Raw genomic sequence first — 21062 nt, forward strand, 5'->3', positions numbered from 1 at the left:
GGCAGAGAGGCAGGTAGAGAGAGAGAGGGGAAGCAGGCTCCCTGCTGAGCAGAGAGCCCGATACGGGGCTCGATCCCCAGACTCTGAGATCGTGACCTTAGCCGAAGGCAGAAACTTAACCCACTGAGCTACCCAGGCGCCCCATCTGTGTATCTCTTTAGGAAGTGTCCGTGCATGTCTTTTGCCCATTTTCTAACTGGATTCAACAGTTTTCAGCTTTGGAGAGTTTTTTGTATGTACTAGACATGAGTCCTTTGTCAGCTGTGTGACTTGCAAATATTTTCTCCCCGTCTCTAATATGTTCTTTCATCTCCTCAGTAGGGTCTGTAGCAGAACAAAGGGTGTCCACTTTGATGAGGTCCAAGTTACATTGCTTTCCTCTGAGGGTCCGCATTTTTGGTGTGAAGTCTAAGAATTCTTTGCCTAGACTGGGGTCCTGAAGATTTTCCCTTTATTTCTCCTAGATGTTTTATTTATTTATTTTTTTAAAGTAGGTTCCACACCCAGCATGGGGCTTGAACTCACAACCCTGAGATAAAAGAGTCGGATGCTCCAGCCAGGTGTCCCTCGATGTTTTATCGTTTTGTATTCCGCATTGAAGTCCGTGATCCATTTTGAGTTCATTTTTACATAATGTGAGAGGTTTAGGTTGATGTTACTTGTTGGCCTACTGACGTCCAGTTTGCTCCAGCACCGTTTTTGGGAAAGGCTCTCCCTCTTCCACCGCATCGCTCTTGCTGCTTAACGCAATAGATCTCTGGAAGGGGAACTCAGTTGGACATGTTTGTGTAAGTCTGTTTCTGGCTACCCCGGTCTGTTCTCTTGAGCTGTATACATGATCTTGGTGCTCCCAAGCACTCCACAGGTGGGGACTTAGTTATCCCACGTGACAGAGGGGTAGCAGGCTCCATGAATCCCCTTGGTCAGGGTCACTCTTCCAGGAAGTGGCCAAGTTGGGACAGGAACCCAGGCCCATGCGATTCTGGAGAGCAGACATTGACCTGAGTGAGACTTGTCCTGACAGAGGACTCTGAGCTCATCCTCCAAATTGGGGTGAGATACACGGTCCCTCCTGGGGTCCCCGCCCCACAGTGACACTTCATCTCTGTCAATATCAGGGTCCCGAGTTTGGCAAAAGGGTGCTAGCATGGTGCATCCCCTCCAACCTCAGAAGTGTCATTCACAGCCAATCACCAGCCTGTGGCATAAGGCCCAGGAGCCGGCCGGGGCTGTGCTAGTGGCCTTTAGTCTTAGCTCCTTTCCCCTTTTCCCTCCCCACGGCCACCCCATGCCATCGTGGGACCTATGGGAGCCCAGCAGACGTTCCCACCCAAACCCGGACACCCCCCACTTGGGACTCCTCTGTCTCCTGCTGTCTCCGGCGGGCCTGCTACTTGCCAGATTCATCAGGCTTTTAGGGTTGTGGGGGCCTGTATGCATAGAATCTGTCCCAGGGCCCATCTTAGATTTCCTGGGAGACAGGGTGGTAAGATGGCCCGCCCTCTGGCAGCCCAGTAAGCGTGGGCCAGTGTCTTTACCTCTCTGCCCCTCGAGTTTACTCCCATGTAAGATGTCTGTCCCCAAGCAGCACTGAGAATATTCACGGAGGAAAACCCTGCAGAGCACTCAGAACTGGGCCTGGCACACAGTAAGTGCTTCTTAACAATGATGACCGTTACTGCCCCGCGAGCGCCTGTCCTGGCAGCTGGCGGACAGAGGCTGGCAGATGACATCCCTGTCCTCAGGAGTTGGCCACCCTTGTTCGCAAAGTGAGCAAAGCACCGAACTTTGTGTGGAGCGTTAGGACAGAATAACACTCCCAGTGCAGCAAGCCTGCCCGGCTGGCCTGGACCCCAGATGTTTGTTCACCGGACCAACTGGCTGGCCTTCTTTTTTTTTTCTTTCCCTTTTTTCTCTGCCAGCTCTATGGAGTGGTACATTGGTGAGGGGGCATTTGACTGCAGGACAGAAAAGCAACTCAAGAAGGCATGAGGCATTAAGGGAATGTGTCATCGCATAGTAGGTCCACAGGTGGAGCGGCTGTAGGGCTGGCGAATTCTTCAGGGAAGACCTCAGGGACCTGGTTCCACTCGTGACTCATGTTGGCTCTTGGTGCCCCAGACAAAATCAGTGCCCTGCAGAAAAAGAGGGAAGAGCTTCTTTTGGTGTCTGAGAGGAAGGGAGCTGGGTCATTTTGCCTCCCCCTGAACCATCCCCTTGCAGGTCACATTGGACCCGCAGGACTATCTTCAGCTGTCAGGGTTTACTCAGGTTGCGTGGTTCGGGGGTGGCCACCACAGGGGACCCTGGGCTTCCTCAGCAGAGACCAAGAAGGTTAATGGTTGTTGGTGTGGTGGCCCATCATGGCTATATCGTCCATCCACCCTCTCCCCGGTCATCTGGGAATTCACCCGTGCATTGTCCCGTCAGTCCCTGTGGGAGCATGGCAGAGCAGGCTGGAGCCCTCCCCTCCAGAGAAGCTCTTGCCCACGTCACATCTGTCTTGGTACTCTGCTCTTTGGCCACAGAGGAAAGTACCATGCTCAAAGCCAGAATCCTGGTAGCCCAAGCGGACTGAGCTGAAGGCACTCCCTGCCTGCCTGCCAGGGTCAGTAAGCACAGCAGCTTCTCACTGAAACCCAAACCCTTTGTATCTGATGTGGTGTCATCTTCTAAGAAAAGTTAGAAGACATTAACATTTCTCAGATGAGCTTGAGGACAGCTCTGGTCTTTTCCTCTGGGGGTTTTGCCCAGAGCCGTGCATGCTGAGATAAAGAACGGGTCCAGATTTCCAGTCTCTTGTCCATGCCTTGGCTGTGATTGAAATGGCCCCAAATGGGACATATCTGCACCCCCAAAGAATGGGCAGGATAAGCCAGTTTTTCTCAGGCTCACAGGGTTCGTTTGAGAATTATGTAGTTGCACAAAATATAGGTTGTCTTCATGCAGGACAGTAGCTAGGCGGTAGAGCCTGGTGAAACCCTTCCAGGTACAGACGGTCTGTTGTTAGGATTAGGTGTAGTTGCCTAGGAGAGCAAACAGTGACTCCGACAGGACTCGCTGGCAGAGACCTGGGCTCCCTCACCCGAGCTCTGCTGTCCTTGGCCTGTTGCTCCCCGCTCTTATGGTGGCTGCTGGAGCTTCAGCCTTGAGGAGATGAGGCAGAGGCACCCACAGCACACTTGCAGATATTTCCTGGAAGTCACTCATGACGCCTTCATCTCCATGGCCAGAACTGCAGGAGAGCCTGAAAATGCTGTCTGTTAACTGGTTACATTGCGGCCCCGGATATGGCCGGGGTTCTGTTACGGAGGCAGAAGCGGGGACTAGACACTGGGGGAGCCTCCACTCAGGCCTTGTGCCGGCTGACCCCAGGGGCCACGGCCGTTTTCCTTCGGTACGCAGGATTTGATCCAGATATCTCGAGAAAATGGAATAAACACGTCGACCCTTGAATTCCCTGCTGTGGCAACTGGGGCCGCATTATCTACCAGCAGTTGGCCGACCCATAAGTCAGTATTGTGCACGGCTGTGCATTTTCTTGTTTTGGCCCTGTCTTCCTTCCCTGGAGGACTTAGAGGTCAGGGTTTGGGCAGGTGGGGAGAAACAAGATTTTCCTCCCCCACCCACCCCACCCACCCCACCCCACCGCTGCCGGGGAGACAAAGCCTAGGGGTTCAGAGTTAGTCTTTGTGGAAACAGCCTCGCCTTGAGGCTGGCAGGATGACCCTGGAGTTGCAAGTATAGACAAAAGGAACCGAATGAGCAATCACAAAGCCAGCTCTATTAATGGGAGCCTTGCTAAGTCTTCTGAGGTCCAAGGCCTGTGTCAGTAGGGCACTTCTGACTGCGCATAGCTGGGATCCGGCCGGCTCCAACGCCGTACGAGCGTATTCTCTCCCAGAAAAGGAGTCTCAGAAGTAGGTCAGGCTCCGGGAAGGGTGGCTCTAGCATTTCGGCCACAGTATCAGGGCCCCCATCCCTCCCACCTCTTGTCTTCCGCCCTCCGCGGCGGCCACCTCCTCAGGCTGGCGGCAGGAGGGCAGCTTGGGTGTTCTGTCTGACCCCAACGACACCTGGGGGAAGAAGAGCAGCTGTCCTTCCTCATCCTCTCTCTGAGGACCCAGGAAACTTTTCCTGGAAGCCCTCCCAGCACCCTTGCTCCATGTCGGTCACAAACACCCAAAAACATCAGTGGCTTAGATCAGCCAAGGTGTGTCTCGCACCCACACTGGAGGCGGCTCCACTTCTGGTTGGCAGGGGACCCCTTGGGACCCCGGCTGCCAGGGCAGCCACCGCCTCCAAGTCACTTCCTCACGGCTCCCGACAAGACCAGGCGTAGCCCCGACCCAGCCTGTCGCAAGGGGCTGGGAGTGCGGTCCCACTGTGTGCTTGCCAGGGTGTATTTTCTGAGAGTCATCGTGGCTCTTCTATGCTCTCATGTCAGATTAGCCAAAATTGAGTCCTTTGCCTGTCTCTGAACCATCCCCAGGCAGGGAGAAGGGTTTCGGTCATGATAGCTCTGATCTGAGGCAGAATGGACGTTGGACGCGCCCTTAGGATTCACTCCACGGTGTGGAACCACAGGGAGAGCCTTCTGCCAGTTTCTCCCCTAGATCTCAGCCCTCCCTGCCGGTGAACAGAGCCAGCCTCCGGGAGAATGCATGTTCAGGAGATAACTTCAGTATTTCATCTGTCCTACAGTCCTGTGAAGTAGAAGATGTCATTATCCCATTTTTCAGGTGGGGAAACTGCAGCTCAGGCCAACGAGCACTTGCCTGACCAAGGTCACATAGCTAGGAACAGATGAAGCTGGGGTTCGAGCCCCACTCTGCCTCATTCTGGAGCCCGAGTGTAAGCTTCTCTCCCACAGCTCCTTCCTCCAACAGAGGGACAGGCACAGAGTCCCGGCCCACTAGCCAGTTGTCACAGCTGTGTCTGCGTCAGCCTCGGGCTTAGGGTCAGTCTTCTGAGGAAAGGCCTACCGTGACTGCCTCTCGACAGTTGAAGGAGACTGCAGCTCAGGGCTGGGAAGGGACTGTCCCCGGCTGAGAAAGGGGCCGGGCCTCCTGTGCCTACAGATGCTTCGGCCCCCGAGACAGGCCTGAGAGGCGGGGCTGCTAACAATAGACTCACAGCCAAGAAACAAGCCCCCTGAGGAAGCTGTGGGTAGGGCCTCCGCCCTGGTGGCTTCTGCCCCTGCTTCCCCGGAGGACCCCGCATCGCCCGCGCTCCCTGGCACGCTTCCCAGGCGAGACTCATTCCTGACCCTCCGCTAATAGCATGTTTCCAGGATTACTCATCTAGCCTCCCCTCCACGAGGAGCTTCCAGTGTGTTTAAAACCCCCAGCGAGCAAGTCTCCGGCTCAGGTGGTTTTTGTCACACCAGCCCTTCACCCTGTGCTTGCGTCTCACTCCCCTGCAGGTATGCGGCCGCCCCACACCCACTGCTGTCTTTTGATCCCCACTTCAGCCACGATGGGATGTCCAGCGGCGACTCCTCCTCGGGCGGCCTGACCAGCCAGGAGAGCACCATGGAGCGTCAGAAGCCAGGTAGGGCCTCCCCAGACCAGCTGTGCCTGCCCGCCTGGCCCAACGGGACCGCTTCCCATCTGCCAGGGGACACCCCTCCTCCTGTCGGCAATGGATAGAACACAAGAGGAAGCCGCTGGAGCCACACACAAGATTAGGGAGGTCACCTGAGAAAGCAGCAGGGACCCGTGAGCCCGATCCTTCTCCATCCAGACAGGGCATCAGCCAATGGCATTCGCTCGGGAGCCCGCGTGCAGATGTGTGGTGCGGGGGTGGCGACCTCCCAGGGAAACAGCTGAAAACGGACTAAAAGCAGAGCTGTCGGGAGCAGAACCAACTGTGTTCTGAGGATTTTCCTTACATAAATCTTCTTGTGCTTGCTTTCCACTGCCGTGGCTGTACGGCCAATGCCGAGACCAGAGCCCTGGTCCTCAGTGTGCAACGGGGATAACACATCCCAGAGTGAATCCCCCACCCCCCAGGCGAGAGGCCCACCTTGACCAGCCTCCCGAAGCCCCCCGGGCCCCTCCCAGTCAGCACCCCCAGAGGCCACCCTGCCCGGCTTCTCACGGCCAGACTTAGTTCTGCCTCATTCTGCATTTCACATATATGAAGCCGACCCCCGCTGGCTAGACGCATCATGTGTGTGTGTGTCTGGCCTCTGTCGCTCAGGGTCGCGTTCTCGAGCATCGGCCTCGTGCTTGTGTGGAACAGTGCGGTTTCCGAGGCGTATCCCATTATATGAACAACCCACAGTTTATTAGTCCATGCTGGTGTTGATGGACATTTGGGTCGTTTCCAGCTGGCGACAGCTTAGAATGGTGCTGTCGGGGATATTCTCGAATCACACTTCGGTGGGGTGTCGGCCTGGGAGCGGAATGGCTGGGTCACATGCTGAACATTCCAAAAAGCTGCCGCACCTTTTCCCAGAGTGACACACCATGTCACGCTCCCACCAGAGACGGGAGCGCCTGAGTTGCCCCATGTCCTCACCCAACTTTTCACTTCGGCCATTCTAGAAGTGAGCCCCTAGTGGCATCGCTTTGTGGTTTTAATGTGCGCTTTTCTGGGGCTCGAGGAGACCGAGCATCTTCTTGGTCTGTTTATGCTGCTCTCTGTGATGATTCCTCGTGATGTACACTTAGATGAAGATTCGATGTAATTCCACACAACAAACTTGTAGACCCTCCGAAGCCTGAGAACTACTAGATGAGTGGGTGGGTTCAAAAGAAAGGAAATAAGTGAAGCGTCCAAGAGCATTGACATTAGATGGGGGGAGGCATGGAGCTGTCCTCTTAGACGTTCTTCGCGAATTTCAAGGCAGCCCAGGGGGATGATCACGTCAGCATGTCACCAGCTCCCTCAGGGCAGGGAAGCATTTGCATGTCCCAGGATTAGTGGCCTGGGAATTCCTTGGAACCCCAACCCCCGTGGTTCCCTTCAACCAGGGAAAATTGTTGAACTTCAGGCAAGCAGGTCACCCTCCCAACCTCGCTCTCCCTTCTGCTCTGGGGCCTGTAGACTTGGCTGGCTTCCCTCGGTACGGCCCTGCCCACCACTGCCGCTGCCCACCATTCTGTGCTCTCCGCTGCAGCACACATGGGTCTGCATCTCTTTTTCCCCACCCCTTTCAGGAGAAGAAGAGTGTTCCATGGTGGTCTCATGACACCAAAGTGTAAAACGGGGAGGACATTTTTCCAGTGTTCACCCAAATAGAGGTATCACGGAAACTCCCCATTGTCCTTCCCTTCTCTCTCCTTTCCTAGAGCTTGGTTCCCCGTTCACTTCCTTGGGATTCTGTTACAAGTGAACTTAATAGCAGCCCCCCCACCCAAGGGAATCAGGGCAGTCTGTGTTTAGAAATCGTCATGAAGCCTAGAAACTGCTCAAGACATAGAGACAAGGCAGTTCAGGCTGGGGAGTACCAGCCACCATGGCAGACATGGGGAATCACCCAGATCAGAGGACAGTAATCACAGGCACAGCAGTTTGATTCTGCATGTGTGTTAGATGCCTGGTGCTATACTCAGTACTCCCTGTCCCCTCTTTTTTTTTTTTTTTAAGATTTTTCTTTCTTTATTTATTTGACAGACAGAGATCACAAGTAGGCAGAGAGGCAGGCAGAGAGAAAGGCGGAAGCAGGTTCCCCACCAAGCAGAGAGCCCGATGTGGGGCTTGATCCCAGGACCCTGAGATCATCACCTGAGCCAAAGGCAGAGGCTTAACTTGCTGAGCCACCCAGGTTCCCCTCCTCATGCCCTCTTATTTAATCATCTCAGGAACACGACATAGTGAGTACTTGATATAGCCCCATCTTAGAAGTGAGGAAGGTGAGGCCCAGGAAGGTAATCACTGGTCCGAGGTCTCTACTGATACCTCCATAATTGAGATGGAACCAGGACCTGTTGGGCGCTAGAACCCCTCAGCCCCCAGCATCCACAGACACCACCCATGGCCCCTCACCTGCCGGGTGTGAACATTTCTCTAGCTTCAGAGCACCCAGGCTGGGAAGGTGGCCCCTGAGTCACCAGGTGCCCTGAGTCAGCCAAATTCATGTCTGTCACTTGCCCAGCATAACAAGAGGGAATCATTCCAGCAGGAGAGCCAGGAGGTCACCAGGGGCTGGTCCAGAGAACCAGTGAAGGGTTCAGTTACCAGGGTCTGTGAAGGGTAGAGTGGAGGCCCCTGGGACAGCACAGGAGGGAAAGAATCTAGCCCTTCATCCCTCCGTTCTTTTGACATGTCGCTAATGATAAACACCAGACTGGGCACCAGGGACACACAGTGGGAGCTAGAGAGGCACGTTCCCTTCCTTCTTGGAGCCAACAGGCTGGTGGAGAGACAAACGACAGACGGGCATGCAGTGATAAATGAGCGCCGGGAATGCTAACGAGTGGAAACTATAATACAGTGCTGAGAGAGAGATGGTCAGGGTTTGGGGGAATCTCTGAGCAAATCATATTTCAGGTGAGGCTAGAAAAATGCAAAGGAGTCCGCTGGGAGGAGAAGATTCAGGGGAAAGAGAATAGCCAAGGTATACCGAGGTAGCCGTGAGTGTAGGAGGAACAGTAACGAGGCCTGTGGCTGGAGAGGTGACAGAGGCTGAGGTCAGGGAAGTGACAGGGCCTGAGCCAGTGGGGAGGTCTCTGTCCTTTGCTCAAAGTGGGATAGAGCCTTGATCCCTCCAAGCAAAGGAGGGATGGGACCTGACTTGGGTGTTCACAGGGGCCTTCTGGCTACAGATTCTTGTAGGGTGGGGGTGTGGGTGAGGGAGATGGGCAGGTTCTAAAGGTAGAGTTGACAGAATTTCCTGATCTTCTACATGGATATGGGAGGCAGGAGTCAGGGGTGATACCGGTGGACTGAGCAGGAAAGACAGTGAGTGGTGCAGATTTGGGGAGAGATAAGGAGTTGACTTTGGCCATGTTCAGCAGGAGGCGTTGGGAGGCAGCTGTATAGACAAGTCTGAGGTCAAGAGTAGTCCAGGCCAGTCCTCTCCCAGGAGTAGTCTGGGAGAATGGGAGTCCCCAGTGTCACAGGTGGGACTTGAGGCTGGATGCAGCTGCTGCCAGCTCGGCTGTAGAAACGTGGTCTCCGGCATGATCCGGCCACCTCCCAGGAAACCAGTACCTCCTGAGCCTGTGGGATGCTCCACAGAGGAAAACCGTCTCTGGAGGTGGCATAGGTGGACGAAGTGGGCTGTCTCCCCGCCACCACACGGACAGGACACCCTTCTTGGCTGTGCCAACCAGGCTCTTCTCTGAGGTGGCGCTGAGCACCCCACCCAGCACACCCAGAGCAGGAATCTTCCTGGCCAGGAACCTGAGCCCACAGTGCACTGGGGCTGCCTGGAAGCAGCAGAATGTGGTCGTGAGCTCAGGCTCCAACAGGCCCTGTGGGAAGTTCAGAGTCAGCAAACATGACCTCAGTGGTGACCTCATCTGTCCCGGCTTCAGGTCCCTCCTCTACAGTGGACACCCTAACTTTCTCTCCTTTCTGCATGATTTGGGGGCCCAGTGAGATCACCCCTGCCCAGCCTTCTCAGCACAGGCACCAGCCCATCATTAAGACAATGATGATTCCTATTTTGGCATGTACTCTCCATCGTTGCCAGTGTTGTCCTTGTTGGGGAAACACAGAGAGGTGGATAGCACAAGTCTGAAGCCCTTTCTTTGTGACCTTGGACTAGGTATGTAACCTCTCTGAGTCTTGACATTCTTCATCTTTTAGAAGTGATGTAATATCCACCCAACAGTGTTACTGGGAGGACTTAGTAAGGGATGTGTGCAAATCAGTTGTGGTAATACCTAGCACCGGTCATGTGCATATAGTCATCTTTATTACCATTATTTTCAATATAGCAATAATCAGAAGTGTGGGCTGTGGGGTCAGACCACCAAGGCTCCAGTCCTCTGTCCGTGCATTTATGTTTGGTAGATACTAACCAGTCCTCCCCTGGAGCTATACACTTTTTTTTTTTTTTTTAAGGTCAGTTGCTGAATTGAGGCACATTGACTGCCTGGAAATGTAGAGTCATTTACACCCACACCAGCTGTTCTGATTTTAAACCTATTTTACCTTGGAACCAGCAGCTCCACTTGTGGAGTTCTATCCCAACACAGTCCCACACTTGCTCAACGGCCACCCTGACAGTGTTGTTAGGAAGAATTAAAAACCACCTAAATGTCCATCAGTAGGAAACTGGTTTAAAAAGTGGCGTCCAGGTACGCCTGGGTGGCTCAGTGGGTTAAAGCCTCTGCCTTTGGCTCAGGTCATGGTCTCAGGCTCCTGGGATCGAGCCCCGAATCAGGCTCTCTGCTCAGCAGGAAGCCTCCTTTCCCCTTTGTCTCTGCCTGCCTCTCTGCCTACTTGTAATCTCTGTCTGTCAAATAAATAAATAAAATCTTTAAAAAAAAAAAAAAAGTGGCATCCAGGAATGCCTAGGTGGCTCAGTCAGTTAAGCCACTGCCTTCGGCTTGGGTGATCCCAGGGGATGCCCTCGTGATCCCAGGGTCCTGGGATTGAGTCTCACATCAGGCTCCTTGCTCTTTGGGGAGCCCGCTTCTCTCTCTGCCTCTGCATGCCACTCTGCCTGCTTGTGCTCTCTCTCTTTCTCTCTGTCAAATAAATAAGTCTTTAAAAAATTATAAAAAAAAAACAACGTGTCATCCATTCACATGATAGAATGCTGTATAGCCGTTAAAAACAATGTAACTTTATGTCTGGTTATGTGAAGATAATATTATGAGGCTGTAAGGTGAAAAGGAAGTGTAAGTATAGTGTAAAGGGAGAAGTCACATTATAGGACAAGGCTTAGTGTGATTTCCCTTTTTGTTTAATAAAATAAGTTATGCCCATTTAATCAGCAAAGGATTGCTACCTTGTGTACATAAAGAACACTCCTTGCCAATGTGATAAAAGAGGTCAATCGCATGGAAAAAGAGGAAAGGGAAATGAACAGGTAATTTACAAAGTAGAAAATTCAAATGGCCAGTAAGGGTGAAAATGTGCTCAGCCTTCTCTGGCAGTGACGATGGAGGATGGTCCTCAGGCTTCAACAAATTAACCCATGTGAAGCTCTAGGATAGTGTCTGGCACATACTAAGTGCTTAGTAAGTATTTCATTACTGAGTATTGTTATACCCCAGGACATAAGTTGATGGGGCCCTGATCCTGTGGGAGCTGAGCAGACAGGCTGGCAGAGGGGGTGGGACCATGTTTAGGGCCAAATTCCTCAGGTGGACTCAGGCCAGGGCTTGAGTCACCTCTAACCGCTGATATGTCTCCTGTCTTCCTGCAGAGCCTCTGTGGCATGTGCCCGCCCAGGCCCGGCTCTCCGCCATGGCTGGAAGCAGCGGGAGCAAGCAGGCCTCCAGGCAGGACGCAGCAGGCAAAGATTCCCCCAACAGGCATTCCAAAGTGAGTCTGGGCCCCACCTGCCTAATCCCGGGGAGCCAGGGCCTCAGGAGCCGGCTGCCTGGTGTCTCTGACTGCTGTGGGCTGGGCGGTGTCACGGGGTGTGGGCCTCTGAACGCCACACGTGAGCACCTCCTCCATCTTCACCTCCTCCGCTCCAGCAGAGGTCTGGAACCAGCCAGTGAGCCTCTTTCCACGCAGCAGTTCTGGAACCCAGGCTCGCTGTCCCTCAGGGCCTCAGAGCCCTCTGCGGGGACCCTGCCTGTTTCTGGCAGGTTAGGTGGGAAGAAGAGAGGATCAGGTGGAAGTCTCTGTAGCCCAGACCGAAAATGGTATAAATCCTTTCTGCTTCTATTGCATCGGCCATTGCATATGAAAACTCCATCACGTGGCCATGCCACAGTGCAGGGGAGGCTGGGAATCATAGTCCTGTGTGCCCGGGCAAAGGAGGTGGTTCTGGTGAGCCCTCAGCAGTCTCTCTGCATCCCTTCATTCAGTGGGAGTTTGGTGGACACTTACCGCGTGCCGGGCCCTGGGACCATGGTGTTGGAGGGGACAGGTGAGCGCCTGCGCTCACAAAGCTGACTTCCCAGTAGGAGCAGCGAGCAGGAAACAGATGAACATATACGTTCTGTGACACCAGGAGCTGGTCTTCTCTGTGAGAGAGAAACAGAGCTCAGTTCAGGGGAAAGAGAGCATCAGGCACTGCTGCTGTAGGGTGAGGTGGTCACTGAGGGCCTCTGGGGAGGTAATGAAGCCCTCAGTGAAGTAGGAGGCAATCCACGAACACACCCGAAGGAAGAGCGTTCCAGGCGGAAGGAGCAGCCAGTGCCGAGGCCTGAGGTGGGGGTAGGCCTAACCCACACAGAGAACAGTCAGGAGACCTGTTGGGAGCAGAGGGATCAGGCAAGAGGGTGCAGGTGAGGTTAGAGGCCAGAACGTGGGGTCAGATGGTGCAGGGTCTCGGGGAGGACTCTGGCTTTTCCTGTGAGTGAAGTGAAGCTACAGGAAGGTTCTAAGCAGGGAAGGGATATGAAACGGGGCAGGTGTTCACAGCCTCCCTCCGGCTGTTATGTAGGGAACAGACTAACGGCTAGAGGACAGCGGGGAGGCTGTTGCTATGGTACAGTGGGGGGTGGTGGTGGACGGGCCTGGGGTGGAGCCGAGGAGGACCAGAGGTGGCGGGTCCTGGGTCCCCTTTGAAGACGCAGGCCACAGGATTTGCTGTGGGGCTGGACATGGGTGTGAGAGCAGAAGCAGGGTCCAGGGTGACTCCAGGGCTCCTGCTTGGGGTGGCCGACAGGATAGAGATGCCTTAATGAGGCGGGGAAGAGATGGATCCGGGAGGGAAGGCCAGCTCTGTGTGGGTTGAGCCTGTGCTATGGGCGGCACCTTGCACACATAATGTCGTGATGCCTCTGAGCAGGCCCACGAGGCAGCTTATCAATGGCCCAATTTTACGGATGTGGAAACTGAGTCATGGGAGAGCTTTGTCACTCACCCAAGGTACCATGGCCAAGAAATGTGGGAGCCAGAGCTTAGGGGTGGGGAGGACGCCAGGAGGGGAGGTCCGTGCCCTGGCTGTGGAGTCTGGGATGACATACTGTCTCGTCTTCCAGGGGGAGCCTCCGTACTCAAGTCACTCCAGCAGCAACACCCTCTCCAGCAACGCGTCCAGCAGCCACAGCGATGACCGCTGGTTGGACCCCCTGGACTCCCTGGAGCCAGAGCAAGACCCCCTCTCCAAGGGGGGCTCCAGCGACAGCGGCATTGACACCACCCTCTACACCTCTAGCCCCAGCTGCATGTCCCTGGCCAAGGTTCCTCGGCAGGCCAAGCCACACAAGCCTCCGGGAACCATGGGCCTCTGTGGGGGCGGACGGGAAGCCGCCGGGCGGTCCCATCATGCAGACAGACGGCGGGAGGTCTCACCAGCTCCTGTGGTTGCTGGCCAGACCAAGGGCTACCGCCCGAAGTTATACTCCTCAGGCTCCAGCACCCCGACAGGCCTGGCAGGGGGGAGCCGCGACCCGCCCAGGCAGCCTAGGTAAGGCACTGCTCCCTACCCCGGTACTTCAGGGAGTCCTGACCACGATCCGCTCTCCCCACAGTCCTTACAGTGGGGTTCCCCTCCCTACACACAGGGTCGTAGGCAGATTGCTTACACACTAGTTTGCTTCCGAAGTAGGGAGGCTCGTGGACCACCCACTACTGCCCGTCATTCAGCCCTCACGTGCCCTGGGTGGAGGGAAAGAAGCCCCTGGCTGTCTGCTTCATCTGTCTCTCGTTCCTTCTGACCCTCGGTCTCTCTCTTCTTGAGACTAGTGGTTTTATGCGTGCTGAGGGTCATTGTACATGTTGGGAGGCATTTGGTTGGAGGTTACAGGACATCTGACCCACAGTGGCTTAAACAAATAGAGGTTTCACAGGCCCCTGATGGGAAATCCAGAGGGCAGAGCCAGGTTGGTACTGCAGCTCAGGGAGGGCCTCAAGGCCTGGACCCTGGGTCTTCGTGTTTCACGATTCTTACCCTGCTAGCTACAGCTTCTTTAGCTGGTGCTTCCGTGGTGCCCACGAGGTGCGTGGACGATCGCTTCTTGTAGCTCCCTTGCTCTGGAGAAAGCGAGGCCTTTAAGCAGGCGGTCATGAGGAGGTCTGAGAGATCACGCTTTAACCTTCCAGCCCCTGGAGGGCTGTCGAGCACAGACTGCAAGACCCCAGTCGGAGTTCCTTTCTTTCTTTCTTTCTTTTTTAAGATTTTATTTATTTATTTGATAGAGACACAACGAGAGGGGGAGCATAAGCAGGGGGAGTGGGAGAGGGAGAAACAGGCTTCCTGCCAAGCAGGGAACCCGATGAGGGGCTCGATCCCAGGACCCTGGGATCGTGACCCAAGCCAAAGCCAGACGCTTAACAACTGAGCCACCCAGGCGCCCCAGTCAGTTTCTGATTCAGTAGGTCAGAGTGGGCCTGAGAATACGCATTTTGTTAAGTCCCTGGTGATGCCGCTGGTCTGGGGACCGCGCTCTGAGAACCACTGGTGGCAAGGCAGGCAGGCAGGGGAGTAAGTGAGAAGGAGCTGCCATTGAGCTGTCAGTCTGGGGCCTAGACCGAATACGCCTTGAGCATCGGGTGAGAGCCGCATACCATCTCCCAAGAGAATGCACAGAGGTGGGAAAACAGCTCTGCCCTCACGGGGCTCGTGTGGTTCTGGCACACGTGTCCCCTCAAGGTCTGCAGCCCCAGGCAGGGGTTACTGTGCTGCTGTCCCCAGTGCAGACCCGGGAGGCCCCAGCCTTCCTTCCCTTCCCCGCCACACCTAAGCAGGGGCCAGCCCAGGACCCTGATAACAGGGGGCGGGGGGGCGGGGGGAGTCCTCTCCTTTGATTTCCTGATGCTTTTGCCAGCCCTACGGCCTTTGTCCACACAGAACTCCTGCACCCAGGCAGTGGCCTCAGGCCTTGACCACAACCTACAGTGGGTTTCGTCTGTGTCTCTGCAGAAATAGCCGTGTTTGTGAAAAGGCAAAGCAAATATGCCCCAAACAATGCTTAGCTTTTGTGTGAAGCGCTCTGAGGTAGTCGCATCGGTTGAGAATAGGAGTACATCTCGGCACCTCCTTAAATGATCTCATGACAGCAGTGGTTCTGACAGATTTGGAAACCACTGTGTTTGAGGGTGCCCGTATTGTGGGTGCCCCCCAACCCTGGTGCCCAACCTCCCTGAGTCAGGAGCCCTGAAGGGTGGAGGCAGAGAGGTCTCGAGTCCCAGTGAGCTTAGCCTTTGGCTCAGTCCACCTCCCCTAACAGGTGGTTCCCAGTCATCCGAACTCTCGGACTTTTGACCAGCTCCTTCGTCCATTAATTTAACCATTTGTTTCACTCACAGGGCTTTCTTAGGGATCTGTTAGGTCACAGGTGCTGGGATGGGAGCTGATACTGAGATACTGTATCTCGGACAGATACTGAGCAGTGCAGATGCATCCCCCAGCCCCTGTCCTCGCCCGTCTCCTTTGAGGGAGACACACGACAATCAGGCCATCACTGAGGCAAATGTCAGAGTGCACCCATCCAGAAGGCCTCTGCGCCAGGAGAGTCCTGGGTGCCACGGGGGTCCCGGCCCTCAGCTCCCCTAGTCCTGTGCTGGGCCTGGGACCAGCTTAGTAAATCTGAGCAACGTGAGGGTTTTGAAATCTGTGCTAGAAAGGCAGCAGGGCTGGGGAGGAGACTGTGGCTGAAGCCAGGGGGTGGGTGTAAAATTACCCTGTGTCTGCCAGAAGGATTTGCTGAACCCAGAAATGAAGGGAATAAAATGGGAGAGGAGCCCACTACAAAAGAGGGCCCTGCGGTTGGGAGCTTTAATTTGCATACAGACAATTGATGCTAATTGCAAATCATTCTTATCTACTCATTAAGCTGCTTCCCGAAGTTTTCTCCTAGGCAACCAGGCTCTAGAGTGGAACAGCATTTCCCAAAATGGGGTGCTCGAGGTGATTTGGGTGGTACAGGAGGAAAATGTGTTTTTTTAAATGGATATATGTTTGCTTTAATGAGTATTAGGAAAGCGTTCCCCGCCCATCCCCTGATACCGTCTTGGACAAGTTTAAGGAAAATTAAATGAGTTGATTTAAGAAACATCTGCCAGTAGACGAAAGAACGGACCTCCACCAGGGTTCAAGCCCTCCCTCTGCCTTGCCTTGGCTATGTGGCGTTGAGCAAATGACTGAACTTCTCTGGGCCTCAGTTTCCTCGTCTGTAAAATGGGGGATATATCACATAATCTGCCTCCTAGGGATATGGTAATGATTGAATGAGCTAATGTTTATGGGACCCTCAGGACGGTATAGGGCAGCAGACCTCGAACCTCCTGTCATTGAACTCACAGGGGATTGTTCTAAAATGAATTAAAATCAGAATATTTCTCCAGAGTTGTGCCTATTACAGGTAGTGTTGGGGATACCACAGTGACTTGAGGGCTCAAAGTCCAACAAGGGAGACAAATATATCCCAAGACAGTGACAGCCAGGAGTGGTCAGTGCCCTGGTGGGGGAAGCACCTGGAATGTGGGAGCCCGAAGGGGGGCCAGACCCCATTGTGGAAGGGGCTCTCCTAGAATAGGGAGGACTAGCGGGGGTAGAGTGTCCCGGACAGAGAAGATGTGCAAGTCCCACCATGGGCCCTGCTCTGCTGGCCCTCCCACAACCTCACCATCTCGTCAGGGGAGCCAAGTTCCCGGATGGTCACTGGTCACCTGCGCCCTAGAGGCCCACATGCGCCTCCGCCTGCTGTGGCCATGCTGCCCCTGGCCCCAGGCCACCCACCAGCCTTGTGCTCCCGCCGCCATTAGTCTGCTTCCTTGGGCTAAGCCATGGGGACAGCCTGGTGCGCAGCCGCGGCTCCTCGAGGGCAGGCAAGCTGGCTCCACAGCTGCCCCGGCTTCACTTCGCCAGTCCTTCGTAGCAGAGCCCCCCGTGTTTGTTCGCACAGCGAGGGCCCGTTGTGTGCCCGGCCGCCTGCTGGGGGCTGCGGGCACACGGGCCCCCTACTGTGCTGACACTGACCAGGTACCAGGGAGACAGCAGGCAAAGAGTGATGAAAGTAATAACTGGATTGTGCTAGAGGAAGGCCTAGGGAGAGAAGACCCACTGGGATCTGAGGGTGGATGTGGGGCAGGGCTGGAGGGAATGTCTGATCTCGTCTGAGGGGCAAAGGCGGTTTCTGTGAGGAGGGGTCATTTCTGCCAAAGATAAAAGCAACAAGGAGGAGGGCGCAGTTGAGTGGTCTCTGAGGGGCCGGTGATACGTTCTTGACCCGGGATCCAGTTATATGGTGTCTGCTTAGTTGTATGTGTATGTTTTGTACACTTTGTTATATGTGAGCTATTACTCAGTTTTAAAAAAGAGAGAGAAAGGGGCTCCTGGGTGGCTCAGTTAAGCCCTTGACTCTTGATTTCAGCTCGGGTCATGATTTTAGAGTGGTAAGATCCAGCCCTGCATCGGGGTCTGCTCAGAGGGGAGTTTGCTTGAGGTCCTCGCTCTCTCCCTCTCCGCCTCTCCCCTCTCTAAAATAAATCTTGTAAAAAGAGAGAAAGAGAAAGTTGGGGGATTTCAGCTCGGGTCATGATTTTAGAGTGGTAAGATCCAGCCCTGCATCGGGGTCTGCTCAGAGGGGAGTTTGCTTGAGGTCCTCGCTCTCTCCCTCTCCGCCTCTCCCCTCTCTAAAATAAATCTTGTAAAAAGAGAGAAAGAGAAAGTTGGGGTGTGGAGAGGGTGTCCCTATGAAAGGGAGTAGCATGTGCAAAGGCCCTGAGGTGGAAAGGAGGGTGGATGCCATCAGGTCACTGAACCACAGGCTCCTTGGCTCAAGGGTAGAAACTCAGGGGGCAGCTGATAGGTTTTGGGAGAGGTCAGCAGAAGCCAGACCATGCAACGTCCTGTCAGCCACATTACAGAGTTTGAATTCCATCGTCAGAGCTATGGGCAGCAAGGAAAGTTCTCAGCAGCAAAGTTAGTAGAAGCATATTTATGGTTTGAAAGATAATGCTGGAGATGGGCCTGGAGACAGCCTCAGGGATGGGGCTGAGGCTGAGATATGAAAAGGAAGGAGCCCAGACCGGGGGACAGAGTAGCTGTGACCGTGTCAGCAAGTGGCTTCGCTAGGACTTAAGGAGGGAGGAAGACACAGGACCAGGACGCTGCCAGCAAGCTGAGAGTGGGGAGGCTGCTGCAGACTGGGAGTGGTGAGGTTCTTAAGGAGAGGAGAGCGGGGCAGGTCCCCCCTCCCCTGAGAGGGAGGTTATCCTCACCACTAAAGCACCCACTGTGTGCCAGGGACTCTTCCAAACATGGTGACATGGCAGGGAACAAAGTCAAGGGTTTTTCTTGTGGAGCTGACATTCTCTAGCAAGGGAGCAAGACAGATGGACAACTGAGGAACCACATGATCTCCCTGTGCTGGGGGCTGATAAGGTCTGGGGAGAAAAACCCAACAGGATGGAGAGCCAGGATCAACCCAGGCAGAGGAAGCAGCAAATACCAAGACCCTGAAGGGGAATTCATATGCGGTTCCTAAGAAATGGTCAGGTGGCCAGAGAGGGAGGAGCAGACAGGGCAAAGGGGAAAGGGGTAGGAGGCCAGTTTTGCAGAGCAGGCCAGAGCCTGGTTCTGGCAGGCTTAAATGGACCACGGTCAGCTGCTGGGATTTGGTTGTGAGGGCCGTGGGAGCCATGGGAGGTGTGTGAATGCATAATCTGACTGCGGTTTGAAAAAGATTACTCTGGACAGTTTGAAGGGTAGAAGGAATTGAGTTTGCCCACAAACTCCGAGGACTGCCAGGAGAGGGATGGGCCGTGCCATGCCCGAGCAGGGAAACAGCCAGCCCCTCCCTCCCCGAGCTCCAGCCCTGCCATAGGAGCTGCAGGAGCCTGTAGCAGCTTGTGCCTGCCTGGGGTTTCAGGGACTTCGCAGACGCTCTCCCCAGACGTTCGTCACGGGAGCCCGGCTTCCAGGCACACGGCCAGGCGCCAGCGCCTGCCGTGGGCACCGCAGTGGGCCGAGTGATCCCAGGCAGGCAGCCACCTGGCCCCCCGCCCTCTCCAAGGCAGCGCACGCCCCAAAGCTTCCTGGGTTTCCAGAGCAATTTGTCAGAGCTGTGAGGGGCACTCGGAGGGTCTCCGCTCCACGAGGAGCTGCCACAGCCAGGCAAGAAGCACATGGCTTTGCTTCCCCACGCTGGGCCAAGAGGGAACCTCAGGGATACCATTCTGGGGACACAACCCTTAAAGATAATGAGAGGGCCTCGCATCCACCAGGGTCACATGTGACAGAGACCCACTTGGAGAGTCACAGTCAGCCTGGGCGAGGAGTTCAAGCCCTCTCAAGGAGAGTTGGGAGCAATGCAAAGGCCCTGAGGCCAAAATGTTTCTGACTGTGAAGAGCTTCCAAGTGGCTGAAGCCTGGTGAGCGGGAGGAGCGGAGGGTAGAGGGGGCAGGCCAGGTGGTGTAGGGCCTTGTGGGCAGAGAGGAGGACTCTGACTCTCCCCTGAGCAAGGCGGAGTCCCATAGGGTCCTGGGCAGAAGAGGGCTGGGGGCAGGAGGAGGCTGCTGCAGTGACGGTGGGGGGCAGGGGGAGCAGAGGTGATGAGCCCTGATTGGATTCTGCATTGGTTTGAGCCCATCTCCCACTCTGGAGCATAACTCCAGCCACAGGCAGGGACTGATGCAACACTCCAGGCCTGCCAGATGCCAAACGAAGAGGTCAGGGGCGGTCTAGCAATTAAGGCCAAGCCATGAGGGGTACGTGGGGGAGCAGTGTTATTTCCCAGGCTCTGGGCTCAGACTGCCTATATCCAAGTTACAGCTCAACAACTGACCCAGCTGTATGACCTCCAACAAGGCTCCTTAGTTTCTCTGTGGCTCAGTGTTCTCATCTGTAAGATGGGATTAATAATGGGATCTGTGGTCTCCTGCTGCCAGAATGAACCGACATCATGCATTTAAAGTACTTCGCACAGGGCCTGAGATGCACTGGGTCCAAAACCATCCCCTGATGCTAGGTTTCATTTGCACTTACCATGTATTTATCGTGACTGCCGTTGTCCTTGAAAGTACAGGCTTGTGGTTAAAAGCCTGGGTTCTTGAGCCAGACTGGTTTGTGTCCTGGCACCCTTGGCTACCAACTGCATCATTCAAGGCAAGTTATTTCATCTCTACGGGCCTCAGTTTCCCCACTCGAAACATGGGTATGGTGGTGACTCCTGCCTCATGGGCCTGCCAAGAAGATTAGTGGAGGGACACCTGTAAGATGCCTAGAACAGGGTCCCGCCATGCTCACAGGCGGCTCACAGCCACCTCTGTCCCTGCCTCCCAAAGGCCTGTCACCCACCCCGGGCCACCCACCAAGACTGAGGGGTTGCATGTGTGAGCACAGCTCTGGCTTCTCCAGCTAGCACGTGGTTTTTGTCAACATTTTTCCAAAGCCACAAAATCCTTCCTCCCACAAAATCCGAAACACTCCCCTGAGACACAACACAGATATGCACAGCGCCTCCCGGCAGGTGGGGTGGGAACACAGAGCAGGACACTCCCAGCCCAGTCCTGGTCAAACCCAGAGTCCCAGCTTTTTTCCCCTGGGCACACCACATCTCTTCACAACTTTGCACCCATGACTTCAGGCCATGGTGCTGCTGTCCCTCGTTTCTCAGAGAGGACAGTCTTGCTGAGGTGAAGAAACCTGAGCTAAGGCCACGGGGTGTTGCTGGGAGCTGGGGTTGGGACCCAGGTCAGATGAGTGGGGCAGCCCATGTTCGCCTCTACCCCATGGTGCTCCCTGTTTTTCAAGTCCTGGCTGAGGACTTGTTGGTGCTTCAGAAAGGGATCAGTAGGTGGGGTAAGAATCCTTCCCCCCCCCAGGGCTGGGCACCTGGACTCATGGTCCACGGATGTGTGGGAAGGGGCACCCACCTCAGGGCTGGGATGAAAGACACAGCATATTCTGGGGTGTTGTTTTGTGCTGAGGCCATACTGTGTGCAAAGCCACCATTCACCCCCAAGTCTCAGAGACACTGAAGATGGGGACGCAGTCATGGACATGCCTTTAGCTACAAGTTACAGAAAA

The 21062-nt window shown here is 54.9% G+C and overlaps 1 protein-coding gene across 6 annotated transcripts in view; it reads left to right on the plus strand.

Moving 5' to 3' along the window:
- The window catches only part of SIPA1L3 (signal induced proliferation associated 1 like 3), a 232757-nt gene that overhangs the window by 179529 nt on the left and 32166 nt on the right, over positions 1-21062 (plus strand). For all 6 annotated transcript variants that reach the window (XM_045989262.1, XM_045989260.1, XM_045989263.1 and 3 more), the window contains 3 exons: positions 5426-5553; positions 11333-11451; positions 13068-13495. In XM_045989262.1, coding sequence (XP_045845218.1) covers positions 5426-5553; positions 11333-11451; positions 13068-13495 — 675 coding nt within the window. The remainder of the gene's footprint in view (positions 1-5425; positions 5554-11332; positions 11452-13067; positions 13496-21062) is intronic.

This window comes from Meles meles, chromosome 19 (assembly GCF_922984935.1).
Source record: "Meles meles chromosome 19, mMelMel3.1 paternal haplotype, whole genome shotgun sequence".
NCBI lineage: Eukaryota > Metazoa > Chordata > Mammalia > Carnivora > Mustelidae > Meles > Meles meles.